At 34.7% G+C, this 17,607-nt stretch overlaps 2 protein-coding genes across 2 annotated transcripts; both read right to left on the bottom strand.

Moving 5' to 3' along the window:
- Positions 1 to 5,966: 5,966 nt before the first annotated feature.
- On the bottom strand, positions 5,967 to 7,513 carry LOC102621579 (transcription repressor OFP3). Its single transcript, XM_006481108.4, has one exon. It carries the CDS (start codon positions 7,322 to 7,324, stop codon positions 6,095 to 6,097), a length of 1,230 nt encoding a protein of 409 aa, XP_006481171.1. The 5' UTR covers positions 7,325 to 7,513; the 3' UTR covers positions 5,967 to 6,094.
- A 5,582-nt stretch (positions 7,514 to 13,095) lies between these two features.
- Positions 13,096 to 15,526, bottom strand: LOC102621293 (U-box domain-containing protein 16). Its single transcript, XM_006481107.4, has one exon. The coding sequence runs from the start codon at positions 15,332 to 15,334 to the stop codon at positions 13,283 to 13,285; it is 2,052 nt and encodes a 683-aa protein (XP_006481170.1). The 5' UTR covers positions 15,335 to 15,526; the 3' UTR covers positions 13,096 to 13,282.
- Positions 15,527 to 17,607: the final 2,081 nt, after the last annotated feature.

The following is a 17,607-nucleotide window of genomic DNA, read 5'->3' as shown; positions in this document are numbered from 1 at the left end:
CTCTCCTTTATTTCGTAATCTAGCGAAAAAAATTGACTTGCTTCTAATTAAAATGAAAATATATATATATAAAACTAACCTTAACCGCTGGTTAAACAATGTGAGGGGTTTTCTTCATTTTAATTCCAGCAAACAATCTGTGGGCAGTGCCGCAGTGGGCTAGAGTTATTCAGATATATGGGCTTCCTGTAACTGGCCTAAACTGCTTTGTTCTGCTTAGCCCATTTGAGACTGGCAAAACACTGGGCTTCGGGCAGTATCAAACTCCTGAAACAAACAAACTCAACTCTCACTAAATTCAACATCTCAGAATTTGAGGTCCTTTATATATATATATATATATATATATATTAAATTGAAAGACAAAGGAATAACTATATATAAGAGGTTTATTTATTCAGTTACAATTCTATAAATTTGTAATGTTATGCTAGTCAATGGCTTGAACTAAAGACCTTGTGATTCAAAAGCCTATGTTTGAAATAGAAGGCCTACTAACTGGCTTGTTTTATATGTTTTTTCTTTCTTTTTTTGTTATCTTTTTGGGGCAAGGGCAGAGACTAATTGCCTACTCTATACCGATTGAGGACAATACCACCACAAATATCAATCATTTAATTAGGTAAAATTTTATTGTTATAAGTCAGGTTCAAAGCTACAGTAAGGATCTGTTGAATCCAGCATCCCTCAACAATTAATTCCCTTCCCTCTGAAGATTTCTCAAATTGATAATTCCGTTGATTACAAGCTTATTAGGTGTCTGACAAGATTGTTATCTAATTTTAACTGTCGGTTTCTATTTTTACTACTTAAGAGAAAATCAGATGTGTTTAGTTGAGATGTCACACTTGAAAGGCCCAGCATAATCTAATGAAAGAACAGCATAAGATTCATCATATATTAGCGCTTAAATGCATGGACGCAAATTATGTTAAGTACCTTGTACTATGGTGGGCCAAACAAAAAATCTCATGAAAACAACCCCGTTAGATTTTGCCAGTCACATTGCAATCACATCCATTGCCTGCCCCACGTGCTAACATATCAAAAACAACTGTAATTTAATTAATTAATTAATTAATTGATTCTACTAACCATGGGAAAAGTCTCGGATAATTGATTGGCAATTAAGTAGCCAAACTTATATGAGTATGGCATGCTTTCAAATCCCATCTTTGAAGAAAATGACCAGACAATCACACGTGTTCCTCTACCACCTTTATTTATTGTTGATTTGTTTCGCATTTACGCTGCTCGTTCCCCAAATGTTACGGTTTTTCAGCCTCCACGTTTACAAATTTGAGGGTAAAACGGATTGTGATTTGACCTTTAAGTTTCTTTTTTTTTTTTTTTCCTAAAAACATTGTCTGTGTGTTAATTATAATTAATATCTCCAATTCTAAAGCTGAAATATGGATATGAGATAAATTAGGGGAGTTATAAAGTTAGCGATTCAAAGGGGGGCGTTTCATGTATACAATACGGATACTTTGATTTAGTTTAGGCCCCGTTTGGGGGCGGCTGCGCTGCCACAAGCAGCTGTCCCATGCCCCATAAAAGAAGAAAAATTTTATAAGCGTCGGGTAGCTGCATCGCAACAAACGGGCTATTAGGTAATTAGATGTTTGCGGTACTCCAATGATTGTTCTTTCATATTTCTAACAAATTGCCCAAAAATAAAGAAATAAATAAATAAACGGGGAGTGGGGGCCGGGAAAAAATTAACGGGCAAGCAATGCAAAGAGTCAAAGGTAGAGAATGGGACGGGATTGAGCCTCAAAAGTGACACCGACGAATTCCCATGCACGGATTGCTCGCGTAATTTAATAATTGTGCGTGAGTGATAGAAGTTATGGTCCAAAATAAATAAGAATAATAAAAGCAACCTTCTTTTAGCTTTGGCATCTGATGGGGGACAAGGCGTTTATGAATACGACATAGGCATAATGCATACAAACAGTAACAAAATTAGAAATGGAGACAACTGCACATGACGTAAGAGGAAGCAAATCGCAAGTCAAAAACTACTACAATTGCATTAACATGAAGGCAGAGGCAGAGCCACCCGTGCACACAATGACAATGCTCTCGCTCTCCTTCTTAAGATTCCCTAAGATTTTTGTCTCCCTTCCCCCTCGTGCACTTTCCACCCCCCCTTCTTTTTTCTTTCTTTCTTTCTTTCTTTCTCAACCATTTTTTTTTTTTATCACAACACTTCATTAGTTGGGTGATTTACATATTTTCAAGCTGAACTTCAACTCAGATGCGTTGAAATTGGTCTTGACGGGTATGGGGTTGAGCTTCAAGTCTTGACAAAAAACTTTTATACCTCTATCACTAAATCTGATTTTTTTTTTTTGAAACAAAGAATGTGTCTTCTTCTGATTTATTGAGACGAAACAATAATGTTGACATTATTTATTAAGATAAAATAAGAATTGATTTTATTCTATGTTAGACATTCTCAATTTTACAAAATATGAATTAAGACTTATCTTCAACACACTTATCACACATTTCGTCGTTATAACCTTCTTAAGACATATATTCAAAGGGGACAAAAAGGACTTATACGGACAAAATAATTAAATCTTTTATAATTATTCACCGAATTTTACATCTAAATATTTCAAATCGAGTCATGTCACATTTCTCTTAAGTGTTGACATTTGGTGAGAATGATCTCTTGAGATAATTAAGTGACAATTACATGCCAAAATGTGGACAATAAAAGACATATGGTAAAGTACTAACACATACACTAAAGATGTATTAATTAATTTATTTTTGAAGTAGTATATAAAATGTAATAGTTTACAATCAAAGCATTAGATCTAAATTCATAAATATTATATGACATAAAATGCTCAAATGTGAACGCTGCACTTTATTCTCCCTTTTACATCGATGTGAAGGATTTTAATTGCATCAAAAATGATTTTTTCCATCAATGTGAGGGATGAGTTAAGGCTTTTACATTATATAAAGGGTTAAGTTCACACTTTAAAAAATAAGGACGTATGCACTGAGCATGACTTATTATTATGAAACAATGTACCGGTATTACAATCAATAAACTACTTGAAAATCTGAATTTTTAAAACTGTAACACGGTTTGGGGATCTACTTGGAAATCAAACTCAGTGGTTGGTACACTCAGTAAACTAATGTTGAACTTGAACAACTGGTGTTTGGTAGGCGGCTAGCAAATGACAAGAACTATAGCCTCTGCGGATCACTGCAACCCCTTTATCAACGAAAAAAAGCCTCACGACAAGCTAGCTAACAGGCAGAGTAGCTAGCTAGAGCTAGATTAATGACCGTGGCAAACGTCGGATGCTGCCCAAAAAGCAAAACCCCAGAATCTGCGGATTCCTGTTGGTCGTTTGGTCTTGTCCTCAACATTTACATATCTATCCTAATCCATTCTGATTTCAAAAATTAATAAGCCTTCCAAAATTGAAAATTATTTTCTTTGACCAAGTCTCTCCTTGCGGCTCGCCGACACATGCTTCCTCATTTTCTAATGATTTTATAATCAATTCTCCCTTCATCTGTCCCTATCCCCCACTCGGATACATATTAACACGTGTGCTTCGTCCCACATTTTTCTTGGTCCAGTGTGACATGGCAAAATGTATGGATTTGTTTTGGCTACGTGGCAATATGGGTAATTGTATATGTTACAGATGCATTGCATTCAATTGGAGAGGGACTGAAAACAAAACACTAGTATACAAATGTTTTTTTACATGTATTTTTTTCCGGCTCCGTATTCTTTAGCAGTTAGCTCTAGGGTTTTAATATAATCATTGAAGACTGAAACACTCTAGGAAAATTATGGTTTTTTTTTTTGTTCCGATTTGGCCAGTGTATGGTCCAAATAAAACATTATTGTCATTGCAGGCTTTTTAATGCCTTGAGCTTTCACCAACCTGATAATAATTAATAGGTGCCGATATTTATATCCATTTTCCTCTCTAGGGAAGTTGTTCTTCAATGTTCATCAACCACATTAATTTGTCAAAGATAAATGAACTGATGACATATAGCTCTCAGAAAAAGCAGACTTTAGTTGACCCATTACAATGAACATGACAACTATTTTCCTATAGCAAAATTAATGAGAATTCTCGAGGAGCAAATATATTTATATATTTGATATTAAACGCCCTTTTTTTTCTAATAACTTATTATCGGTGTGTTTAGTCTTAAATTCGTTTACAATTTTAGATTAATATATACTTAAATTTTGGCATTAATAAACTGTATGATGTGTATATGACATAGGAATCAAAATGAGTTTTATTTCCCCTTTTATTTTTGATAATATAATGTCTACAAGCAATTGGCAAGTTGGAGATTCATAATGGGCGAATCTGTTGCGTGTTGAGAAATCGAATTATCTAACATAAAAACGATGGCAACGTTTTGGTAAACTTCGAAATTTTATAACTTATATAAAAAAAGCAGTGTTTCAATTTTTTTTTAAAATAATTATCGGAAACCGGAAAGTTAGGGATGATTCAGAATAAATCCCGCTAAGACAATGTGATTTTTTTTTTCTTGTTTTATTATATTTTGGGTGTGTCAAGCATGAATCTCTTTGTCTCGCAAAGGGACAAAACTTTATATCGGTGCTTTTTATCAAAATTGGTTAAGACTCAGTTGCTGTCACACGTTAAAGTAGCTTTCAATCAAGAATATTGGCACAATAAATTTATTGCCTGTTTTGTAATATGATTTCTAACTCAATATTAATTCTTTACCGTCCATTAGGTTTAATATTAACATTTGTTACTCATAATAGATATTATGAAGTCAAGGTGTGGTAGCTTTTAATCTATTATTTAATTAAAGATAATTTGAGATGAAATCATTTGCTGTCATATTATTATTATTGATATTGTTGTTGTTGTGGCTAAATGTAATCTAATTTCTTCTCTACCCATACGAGTATAGTTCGAATTACAAATCTCCTGTTTTGAATTCAAAACAATTGATAAATATTAACCGTTAGATTAATAATAAGTGTTTACTAAATATTTTAACCGTTTGGTATTTTAAGTTGGTTAGAAACATGCTCTACGATTAATTTGAAAGTGTTTCTGCTTTTGAAATTATCGAAGTAACTTTAGCTTTTTAAGACATCAAATTTCAACTTTAGCCAAAGCTATGAAATTTTGAAAGCCTTGTTCCAACAGGCTATGGCTTTAGGTTGCCCACTCCAGCTTTTGTGGTTTCACACTGTGTAAAGAAATTTGAATTTACCTTTTCGATTTCACAAGCCTGTTTTATCAAAGTGCTTTTTTTCACCCTGAAGATTTTGAATTTACAGCTTTGCCTTATTTTAATGGCTCCTCTCTCTTTAATGGTGGAATGGAAAAGCTGGACATAGTGCCCAGAGATTGAACAGACCTTTAGATAATGTGATGAAATATTAATAAAATAAATTAGAAATTGAATCTTTGTCCTTGAAAATGGATCTTCTTTAGAGGAAATTTGTGTAAGTTGATGCAAAATAACAACTGTCAGTATTTGTACGTGAGGGTCCCTTTATATTTCTATTTTGTATAGTTATGCGCATTGAGCATGCAAGTACTTGGTGCTCAGAAAACTGAATTTCTGTCGTCTTGGTCTGTTTGAAAATTATGAAAAAGCAAAACCCAGCTTCAAATATCACCTCAAGTTCAAGAAATTAACTTTATTTTGCAGCCCGTTTGATATTGAATGAAGCATTAAACTTTGAACAAGAGCTCTACATTGGCCTTGTAATTTGTCTACGAAAGCTATTTCAGTACATAATTTGATGTAATTGGGCTTCTTGTATAATTGCTATTGTGGGGTCTAGTAGTTTTGTCAAAATGTTCATTGGAGAACAAAATTGCAATGGCAATCGAGCTTCACCTTTTCCAATGTGAGGAATTGAAACAGAATTTCTGTTTGCTTCTTCAGCAATACTATGCTTTGTTGATTAATAGAAGCACTGAAAATTAGAATTTTACACTTAACTACAATAGTACATTATTAAAAAGAGATTTTTTTAAAAAAAAAAAAAAGAGAAGGGTTTTGTACATATTGTTTGCTGAAGCAATTATGGCTTCAATTTGACATCAGTCAAATCAAACCAGATTTGCTTGAACACCTTGATGATGAGTTCATGATATTCATCAGAATTCAAGGAAAGGTAACAAGCTAGCAAGTCTTCCAAATCCTTCGATGCTCTGATGTTATTCTCTACGATCATCTCCACCATTGATTCTCTGAAGTCTCTCTGAGGATCAAATGATGACTTAACAATTGCAAAACTGTCAGACAAATTGCTCCTTCTTGAGCTTGAACTTGAATTACTCGATGAAGTGCTTCTTCTTCCATGAGCCTGAATCTTCCTGTTTGCGATTCTCGGAGAGTTCATTTTCATTCTGAGCCTTACACCAGGAGAATTAACAGAGTATTTCCTCAGAGGACTGACCTTGTGCTCTTTGTTAAAGATTCTCTCTTCTTTGACGACTTTAACAGATAATGAACCGTGAGCATGTGAGTCTTCGAATTTGACTGAGCTTCTTCTGTATTTCGTTGGCTCATTGGAATCTTTCTTATCTTCATCTAACTTAGAGGGCTTGGTTATAATTGGCGGAAGTTCAAGGTCCGATAAACTATCAAACCCATCAAGCTTACCAAGATTCTTGTCAACTGAAGCTATCTTATCAACATCAACCACTTTGATATCTTTTGCATTATCAGAACTGATTTTATTGCAACGACAAGAACTTGACCAAGCGACCATGTTATCAAATGATTCAGTAACAAGAACATGGTCTGACCTGTGGCAATTTTCTTGAACTCGTTCTGGCTCTGGAGAGCTATCAAGCGTTGAAGAAGAGGAGTAACCCGGCGGAGACTCGGTCTTTGTCCAGATTGTGGCACGGCAGCTGCAGCCGGCAGAGATAGAGGAGCTAACAAGCTTTGGAGCTGGCCTGTTGGTTCTTTTTCTGTTTCTTTTCTGTTTGGATGATTTTCTTGGTGGGTCAGGAAAATGGGTGTCTGTGGATTTTGTTTTTGTGGGAGAATTGTAGAATCTGTCACTTGCGGTAAGCTCTCTAGTGAAGTAATACGATTTTCTAGGATATTGAGATTGGTGATTTTTTGCCTGCTGCTGTGTTGTTGCTGTTGTTGAAGCCGATTTTGATGGCTGCTGCTTTTTCTTCACAGACTGTGTGTTGGTGGAGGTGGAGTTATGGCTTCTCGCTTTGCCCATGTCTTTCAGCCTGTAAAACCAGGCATTGGGCATCATATCTGAAAATCTGAACCTGTGATTTCCCATCAGAAAATGGAAGATGAAAAATGCTACAAAATCTTAAAGAAAAAAAGAAACCCTTCTTGATTTTTATCTTAATGGAAGAGAAATGATGAAATATTGAATATATAATATGAGACTCTAGATTTTGCTGTGGAAGAAAGATAATAGACAGAATTTGATTTTGGGTCCACATAAAGGAAGAAAAAGTTGGCATAAATAAAAAAGAAATGGGCCACCAGGTCAGGTGGTAAATGGCTTTACAAAGCTAATGACGCCTAATCACCTAACCAAATTGAAATTTGTTCCTTCATCATCATTACTTTACTTTTTGTTTATTTCTTAACAGTAAATTTATCACCAGCATTAAGTTAATTTATAACCTGGACTTGTCTTCACTACTTCTATGCTTTCGTACTACGGTGGATTAAGCGTTTTCTTTTGACGTGGCTCGCATGCTGGCCCTCTGATACAAAAGGTCCCCACTGAGTCATCTTTTAAACTTGAGAGTTTTTGCAGCAAAGGGCCCGGGGGGTCAGCTCGTTGTATCCTACAATTCAGGTTTCTGATGCAATTATATTTTGTTGCTGTAAAAGTGCTTGATGAAATTTCTGTATATTAGTGCTTTCAATCTTCTCTTTTGGCCACTAGGTTTCATGCTTTTAAGATACCGTCGGTTGACAAGCAAAGTGAAAAAGAACTCAAGGACAAGAAAATTAGGAGCTTTTGGAATTGGGACTCCGTGATATCAGTGCCAAACTTAAGAGAAATTCTATAATAAATTAAAGATATTACGTTAATCGTATAATAAATAAATAAGTCTATGATATATATGTATTTATTTTGAAATATCACCATGTAAGTGGTGATTATATTAAATTTAATTTTACATGTCATATATACACTAGTTGATTGTATTACCTCTGATGTATTCTTGAATTCTTCATAATAAGAAATTCTACAGTACATTAAAAGTATCGTGTTAGTTATACAACAAGTAAACAATCATATAACATACATGTATTTATTTTGAAAAATCATCGTATAAGTGGTAATTATATTAAATTTAATTACATCTGTCATACATATTTTAGGTAGCGTTTACTTTTTGGATTGGATTAGGAATCCTGGGGAGTGGGAATCCTAGGATTGGGAGTGTGGAGTGGGAGTGAGAGTATGTTGTTTACTTACACTGGAATGGAAGCATGGAATGGAGATCAGAATCCAATTTATGTGTTTACTTTGTCTTGGATTGGGAGTAAATAGTTTCAAATTACAATTTTATCATTATTTAAAGAATTATAATTTTTAATTACAAAACTAATAAAAAATATATTTAATGAATAATATTTATTTTATTATATTTGTAAATTTATTATAATTATTAATATTCTTAATTATGAACAATAAATTATTAATTGTAATTTTAATATAAAATGAAATGTTATTTTATTTTATTTTATATAATTATATTAAATTTATTATTATATAAAATAATAATATAATATTATTTAGTACAAAATTAATATTTTCTTAGAATAAAGTATTTATTATTATTAAATAAATATAGTACTATTATTTTTAAAATAAATATAATAATATTATATTTATTAATTCTCTATTAATATAATAATATTATTTTAAAATAATTTTAACTTAGAATCAATGTAAATTATTATTTAGTTAAATATAATATTATTATTTAAATAAATATAATATTATTTATTTTATTTTATTAATTATATAACATAAAATAAAAAAAAGGGTAGAAATGGGAGAGGTGGGAGTGGATTCCCACTCCCACCTCCCCCAATGGGAGTCCCACTCCCCACTCCAAAAATGAGTGGGGCCCACAGAGTGAGACTCCCAATCCCTCCCCATTTTAAATAAGTAAACGCTGGAGTGGGAGGAATCCACACTTCTCACTCCCACTCCAGCAAGTAAACACAACATTAGTCTAATGTATTCCAAAATATCTCCTGACTTAGAAAATTTTCCATGTGCCATCAATATAAATTACGCCCACTGAATTTCACGGAGCTTCCTTTTGCCTACCAGGGTATGTAATGTACTTAACATGAGTGATTAGGGAATAATGCTACACATATAAAGCTGAGATTTAAAAAATTTTGGTTTTCGAATTTATAATGTACTGTCACGCTATTTCCCACTTCATTAAAAGATGTTTCAACTTTTGATTCTGTTTGCAAATTTTGTTGAATTCCCTGCAGCAGCAATCTCATGTTATTGAATCATTGCCAGAGGACAAGAAAACAAAAAAATCAGGCCCAAAAAATAAAATTAAAATTAAATTAAAAAATTCCTCATGTAGCCGAAGCAGCTTGTAAAGTAAGGCTGAGAGATTGGTAGAAAGAGTAAAAATATGGAAAATTTTTGAACAAATATGATGGGTCACGGCATCATCAAACGGGTCCCTAAAATGGCCAACTTCATGTGTGATGCCAAATGCTTATCCTATCGTTTTCTGAATTCAGAACATCATCAACTAGGTAATGCAAAGATGTGCTAGCGAGGATCCTGCTAAAGCCAAGTTCATGGCTTTGATGTTGATGCCCATAATCTTTAGAACGTAGTGGCCTGAGATTTTGGCAATCCATCAATCAACTGTTCTATATTTAAGCTTTACGACAAATATTTTAGCGAGAGCATGTTATATGCAGTGTGGATGTATCTAGTTCACGAGAATATGCAAACAAATCTCACACACACCAAACTTTTAACTGATATATTTTGCGATGAATTCACGGTGAGCTCATATTTCTGTCAGGACTGCCAAATGCCAATGCAAACCACACGGCGCTGGTTACTGAGGGTGATTAGGTTTTACATGTAACGAAGACCTTTCTCAAAAGCAAAACCATAATTACACGACTACGCGAGCCAGTACAATAGTATAAATTGTCCGATGTGATCAATGGGCAATTTTGCATGTCTATTCCCATGCTATCGTACAATTTAAAAAAAAAATAAAAAAAAAATCCTTATCTTAATTGCTGGTTGGTGCAATTATATCTTCAGCTGCTGAGACGTTTTTATCAAATAAAACTCGAATGGGCCAGCCTCAATCCATTCGATGGTGAACCCTTAGCTAATTTTTGGTTGGAAGGGGAGGAAGGGGAAGAGAAAAGTAATTTGTATTTCTCTCCCATTTTTATTGTTTGGTTGATCATAAATTATAAAAATTTAATTCCTATTAGAATTTAATATATATCATAATGTAGAATTGAGATTCCAGTTCCACACCAAATAGTGATAAATTTAAAATTTTCTCCTGTTGTAAGCCAAAACATTCAAAATTAACCCTTCAATCTTTTATTATCTTGTTTAATGTTATCAAATAATGATTATTTTATTAATTTAATATTGTAAATAATTAATGTTACATTAGTAAAAGTTAAAGTAATTGTTTAGTAAAATCATTTTATTTATTTTATTAATTTGTAGATATAGAAATATAAATTTAGTAGTCATTTTAAAATAGCCGTTGTCGCCATTGTTGTTGCCATTGGACTGTCGCTGCTGCCATTTATATAGTATATTAAATAAATTTATTGTTTATGATTATATTTATGATAAATATTGAAAGTTTGACACAAATTATCCAAATAAAAAATGAGGCATCCCCTTTCTTTGTATAATTTTGTAACAAATTAAACATTATAAAAGAATTTCAATGACTCTCCTCTCCTTTCTTTCACTTTTCTCTCCTCTCATTTCCTTACTTTTCTTTTAACTAAACACCACTTTAGGTCAATTTGGTCCCCTACATCCAGCCCTCTTTATGATCAGGCTTCGGTTGGGTTAGCTTGACGTGTTGATTGTGCCATCAACTAATGAGGGGGACCAAATAAATTCTTCGTCTTTGCCTACAAGATGCAGTGGTTAATGATTCTTTGTTTTCACCCTGGAGCAAAGGACAAAATATTAATCTCAGGCAGTTAATGCATAGCTAGCTCACCCAAGCCAGCCAGAGCTTTCTTCTGATAATGATGGGCATTCACATGCTTGTTTGCTTTAGAGAGTTAAGAGGGAATGTTTTGTCAAGCATAGAACTCACAAACGAGTCCATTCTGTTTGAAAATGTAAGCCCAAAATTCTTGTTGCCAAACTGTTCTTCAGTTGGCCCATAAGCATGGATTTTTGACTTGAAAGAAACTAAAAATGGGTTATCCATTTGATCCTGGAAATTTTCACTTGGACCATCCTAAAATGGACCCAAACTTACCCTGGTCTTCCTGGAAGTGGTCCCATACTGCCTTCTTTTTGTAAATTGTACATGGATGTATACAGCAGTATCTGATAATTGATCTGGGGATTATTCAAGACTCTGTAGATTGGACCAGTAATGTTGCTGTGTCACAATTTCAAGCATAGGAGAGAAGTCAAGTCCGAAATCAATCATGTGTTTAATGAAATGAATGGCATTATCTTTGATCTTAGTTGACAAAATAGGAACAAAACGTATAATTTATTGTATATGAAATTACAATATGATTGTAACTAGAGCGAAAAAGTGTATCAAGTAATTGAAAGATTGATTAGAGATCAATCAAGATAGTTGTTGATTCGTTTGCCGGGACCAGAAGGTGGCACACGAGTTCCTTTAGGAAGGACATTGAGAATTAAGTACTCATACTTTCTGTTGCTGCCATTTTTCTCTGGAATAATCTGAGATTCAGATTCAACTTTCTTCTTCATAGGCATCTCCAGAGATCTTGATGGAACTTCAAATTTTTGCCGAGGGAGAGAAAGATATAGTACTTGTCCCTTAATGGGAACATCTTTTTGGAGAAAATTACCCACCAGTACTCTGGCACAAGAAGCTTGGCATATGACCATGACACACAAGAAAGCTGCAATAACAGCAGGGTCAACTTTTTTTAGTCCCACCATTGGAATTATAGATTGAAGCTTCAGTTTTGACACAGAATAAAATAATAATCGAAGAAAAAAGAATGATGTGGGCTGAGTGAGTGAAAGTGAGATGCTTTCAGGCAATTTATAAGAAAACGATTTGGAGACTTTGACAAAATTGGCATTCTTCTTAGATGGTGAAATTTGAAAGGCAGCAGTAGAAGGTTCCTGCTGGCAGCCATTTCGGTATAAGACCTTCGTGTTTTGACACTTTAAATATTTGACTTTGAAGCACCGTTTGTTTCAGTTGACAATCTAATGCCTTTTTTTTTTTGCGTCAGTGGTTGCAACCCCAAGGCTGGACCTAGGAGTCGTCGTTTACCCGGCTTAGCTGCAATTGTGCGCTGTGAAAAAATAACCCATTTTCACAGCAGCAGTTGCGGAATAAAATCAATAGCTATATAAAAAAAAAAAAAAAAAAAATTGTTGGGCGTTTGACAAATCGAATATCAGTGCAGTAAAAGTTTGGTGATTTTTTCACAAGCCAAATGTGTGAATTCTTGTTTATTTCTTTTTGGTTAATGCGTCATTTGTTGGAAGGGCTGCCGAGGCTTTACCAAACAAAGCCTGCGGCCTGCTTGACAAACATCAATCCCCAAAATATACTTCATATTATAGATTTGTTCTTTTTGGAGAATTATTGCAATTCGTGATTTACTAAAAATATGAATTAACATGCTTATGGAGATAAGACCTTAAATCTCATATTAAAAAAAAATCTAACCTTACCCGTAATTGTAAAAAGAGAAATCAACAATTATTGGAAAAGCCTTGGTGGGCAAAATATAGAAAAAATTACACCTGATCTAATTGGACATTGTATTGCCATTGAAAAGATTAGATGGTGGCGTACTAGAGCAACATTTTGGATAAATAAATGAATAACTATATTTATTTTACAGAGATTACGGATCAAAGAACAAACATATCAACTTAATTATTTGTAGCATAATTTACAATTAAACTTGGAGTAAAACATAATTGTAATTAAAATAATAATAATAATAATAATAATAGTAGTAGTAGACTAGTAGTAGTAAAATTGAAGTGTTAGCTTGGCAATACTATTCTTGAATTTGTCATAGCTGTCGTGGTGACGGTGGTGGTTGAAGAACTACGGGCATCTAACCCAGCAGCCCATCTTCTAAGAATCCTCAACAGTGCTGCCGCCTTTCTTCTTGCCCTCGCAGTTCCACTTTCCATTAATTCCCATATTACCCTCTCAATCCCCGGCACCGCTGCAATATCCGCCACCATCTCCGACCCGCCTTTTCTACATATAGTCACGAGAGTCGCCGCTGCACTTTCTCTCGACGTGTCGGACCCTTCCCTTAACAAAATGCACAGTTTCTTTATTGTATTATACGCCGCCACAATCGCCGTCAGCCCGCCTCTCTTCACCACGGCTTCGAGTATGGTTACCGATTCTTCCGGTAACACGTCCATCGCCTCAGCTACAATCTCCACAATTCCTCTCTCTACCAGCCTCCCAACAGTCTCTCTATCGCCCGCCAAATTCAAAATTGCCACCAACGCGTCCCTCTTTGAACTCGTGGGCCCCCCTTTAACCAAGTCCATCAACCCCTTCACGACACGTGTCTTCCTCCCCAAGGTCTTCCTGTGTGCGTGCACACCGGATAGACTGAATATGGTTGCTGCCGCGTTTCCTTTTGCCTCCCACGTGGCCCCGGATCTTAACACCTCGATAACGCCGTTTAACGCCCCTTCAGTTTCCATTATCCTCGTTTTGTTTGCTTCTAGAATTGAAAGGTTGAGGATCGTTGTAACTGCGTTGACTTGGAGGTTGGGGAGCCGCGAGGCTGTATCCGGACCTAAGTGACGTGCAAGTAAAGCAATGGCTCCAGCTTCGGCTATGCAAGCGCGACTATCGGAGTCTGTTTTAGAAAGGGAGCGAAGCTCGTAAACGGCGTCGTTTGCTGCCTCCATCGACTGTGAAGTAGCCAACTTATTGATCAAAAACGACGCCGTCATTTTCGTTGCCTCTAACGCCGCTTTGTTGGTTACAACTCCGTTAACTTTTTCGCTGCTTGCCGCGTAATCGAAAGGTATCCTCTGTTCGCGACACCACAAAGCTATCAGATTCTTCAAAGCCGTGTTCGTCACCAAATTCGTGTGGGCCAGGGTCTGACCTGTCTTGGGACACGTGTTGTGTCCCGATTCAATCCACAAACTTATCGACTGACGATCGTACGTCTGCCCCGTCGCCACAACAACCGGGTTCCGCATCAATTCTAAACTTATGGGACACCGGAAATCCGCCGGAACGTTCGCATCCGACGCCGATTTCTTCCGCCGTAGTCTCGAATCCGATTTCTGAACCGAGGCGCCGAAGAGAACGCATTTCGTGTAACGCACGAGTCCGATCAAAGCAGCAGCGAAATGTTTCGATTTTTGATCGGTTTGATTTTGAATTTCTTCTTCGAGACTCTCGATTTCTTCTTTACAAGCAGAAGAATTGCGTAATCCCAAGCTTTCAAACATTTGCTTAAGAATCGAATGATCAGGAACGATCTCTTTCTTGATCTGATCAAGCGTGGTTAAAACCTGGAGCCTTAGCTTGTCATCCTTCGAATCAACGAGAGCGCCTTTGGTTCGTTTCGAACACTGCTTCTTAATCAAAACGACGACGTCTTCGACGTCCTGGCTTAAACGGAGCTCTTGCAAAGGCATGATATCCAACAGCGTCGATAAATCAATCGTCAGCTCGTGGAAATTGTTCGCCGCCGTTTCGATTTGCATTAACAGCCACATCTTGCTGCCGTTATAACAGTCCTCGATCAGCGTCTTCATTCTTTGCAAAACTATGTACATTTCTTCAAAACAGAGAACCGCCGGCGGAGAGAAAAACGAAACTTGATTCGCCAAGAGCTCTTCGAAAAACAGAGACAGGAGCTTCACTTTCCGAATGATCGAAAGACAGCTTCTCTGAAGAAGAAATTGAAGCGGCTTCATTGATGAGACTTCCTGCGATAAAATGAGAAGCGATTCGACGAGTTTCAGGTCTGAGAGCGTCGGCGATATGAACGCCCCCGCCGATGGCCGCCGTTTTCTTGGCGGGAAAATTTGCGGCGACACAGCCATGAAAAATGATGATATGACGAAGGAAAATGGACGGTGTAAATTTTGTGTTAGAGAGCGGCTGAAACTTGAAAGCGTTGTTCTGATTCAAGCACAAGAAGAAGAGATAATGAAGATTGATGAAGTCGGTTTAAGGAATTCGTCTAAAGATAAGAGTTTCGGATGAATATTAGTACTTAAAAATAAGAAGTATGAGTCAGCAAGATTGATTGTTGGTATTTGACTGTTTTCCGTTGTTTCTGTTTCTGAAAACGAAAAAAAAAAAAAAAAAAGGGAGCGGGGGCGGTCTGCAAAATTAGAAGAGTTCAATTTCTATTTTGATTTTGCGTGGAAAATATCAACCGTTGGATGGATCGAGTCCGTGAGGACCGTGACCAAATAAAAAGGATAAGCAGGCGGCAACGGCAAGTGAAAACAAAATGATAAATTAGTTAATTAAGATAATAAGAAGATGAACTGGGAAGCACTAAAGAAATGGAGATATGGAAACAAGTTGGTAAAGGGGTTGTTGTGGACTTGATCGAGAGGGTTACGAATTAATCAGCACCCACTTGTGCACGCCAATAAAAAAATTTTGTGGCTTTCTTTTATTTTGCTGTACAAATAATATAATCCAGCCAGCCAGCCAGGGTGTTAAAGAACACTTTTTCTTTCATTTCCTTTCTAAAAAGCGTACAAAATAAATATAAAATATCATATTTCCATAACCAACACCAATTATTAGACCAGAAAATGCTGATGCAGTGATGCACTTCTAGAAAACCACACACATATAGATAGAGACTTTTTTTTAAAAATAAGTTTTAAGTGATTGAGCTTAATTTTATATTGATAGGGCTAATTACACTTTACAATATATTTTGAATACTCTTAATTTAATTAAAATTTTATATTATTAAAATGTTCATTATGTAAATTATATATTATTCACACCCATTTAAAGCATCCATTAGATTAGAGAAAGTCAATCAAAGTTTAAAATTAATGACTTTTTTTTTCTTTTTAACACTGATTGTGGTCCAATTTTATTTTTCTTAATTTATTCATAAGGCACGATAAATTAGGTGTTTCAATTTCATCCACGACTCAAATCTGCTATTGCAATATCTTTAGTTTTCTTCCTTTATCCTACTTGGTAAACGCTAATCGAGACCTAACAACAAGCAAAAACATTTTTTTGACAAAAAAAAAAAATTGTCCTAGGCCCATACTCCTATTTTAAAAACAAAAATACCTCTATTTTTTTTTTGTGATGATACAGCCACAAACTTTTGTACAAATTTATTTTATACAAACTGATGTAGTATTAATTCATTAGTTGAATAAAAATATAAAATATTAGAAATAAATCATGTGGGCCAAGAAATATTGAATTCAACCAATGAATTAACGCCACATCGGTTTGTACAAAAGTTTATGACTATATCATTACTCTTTTTTTTTTTCACTGTAATTGAAAATTTGTGATGGACATTTTCTTTTCTATGTGTTTTTGTTCAAAAGAAAGAGAAGAATAAAGTTTGTTAGGTGTGATAAATAACTTTATATAAGTAATTCGATGGAGGACTATTTGTGCATTTGAAAGAGTGTCCAAAATAAATAAATAAAAATTAAAATTGTTCAGTGAGTTTACAAAGTAAAAGAATGTACATAATAGAATTTAGACCGCAAATAGCTTTATGCATTTTATATTTAATAAATAGTGTTTTTGTTTATCTGAAACTTTTTTAACTTTCCTTGAATTCACAATTCACCTTAAGCTAAGATCATGTTTGGTATTATGATCGAACAACTATAGTTTAGAAGATCCAAGTGTTTAGTAAATACTTATTGTTGTGATTTAGAAGCTGAGCTGATTTTATTTGTATACTAAAAAATCTATTATATCTTTATTACCTTTGTTAAAATTATTATTTAAAAGTCATTTTTTTATAATTAATATAAACTTTTATTTTACAATTATATTTTCTTTTTCACGTAGTTGTATCTTAGAAGGCACAACACTTCAATACCAAATAGACTTTAAGTAAATGAACACTTGTTTTCAGTGATTGTAAATTTATTCAATTTTTTAGGTCAAACATTTCATCAATTTTTTTTTTTTAAAAAAGAAAATGCAAGAAAAATTGAATTTTACTTGAACCTTATTTTAATCTTGGGGTACATTAAGTCAATTTAACTTAGCTAGTGATGAACTTCTTGTTCGTTATTAATCGAAGGTTGGTAATTAATTGCGCGCGCGATTGTCGCTTTCTATGATAGGCATTTTCTTATAA

The sequence above is a fragment of the Citrus sinensis genome, chromosome 6 (assembly GCF_022201045.2).
Source record: "Citrus sinensis cultivar Valencia sweet orange chromosome 6, DVS_A1.0, whole genome shotgun sequence".
NCBI lineage: Eukaryota > Viridiplantae > Streptophyta > Magnoliopsida > Sapindales > Rutaceae > Citrus > Citrus sinensis.
The sequence above is the reverse complement of the archived record's forward strand: the minus strand, read 5'-3'. Positions and strand labels throughout refer to the sequence as shown.

Bases quoted from the DNA above. Each gene is read 5' to 3' on its own strand.
- LOC102621579 (XM_006481108.4), bottom strand. From the start codon at position 7,324: ATGGGAAATCACAGGTTCAGATTTTCAGATATGATGCCCAATGCCTGG.
- LOC102621293 (XM_006481107.4), bottom strand. From the start codon at position 15,334: ATGGCTGTGTCGCCGCAAATTTTCCCGCCAAGAAAACGGCGGCCATCG.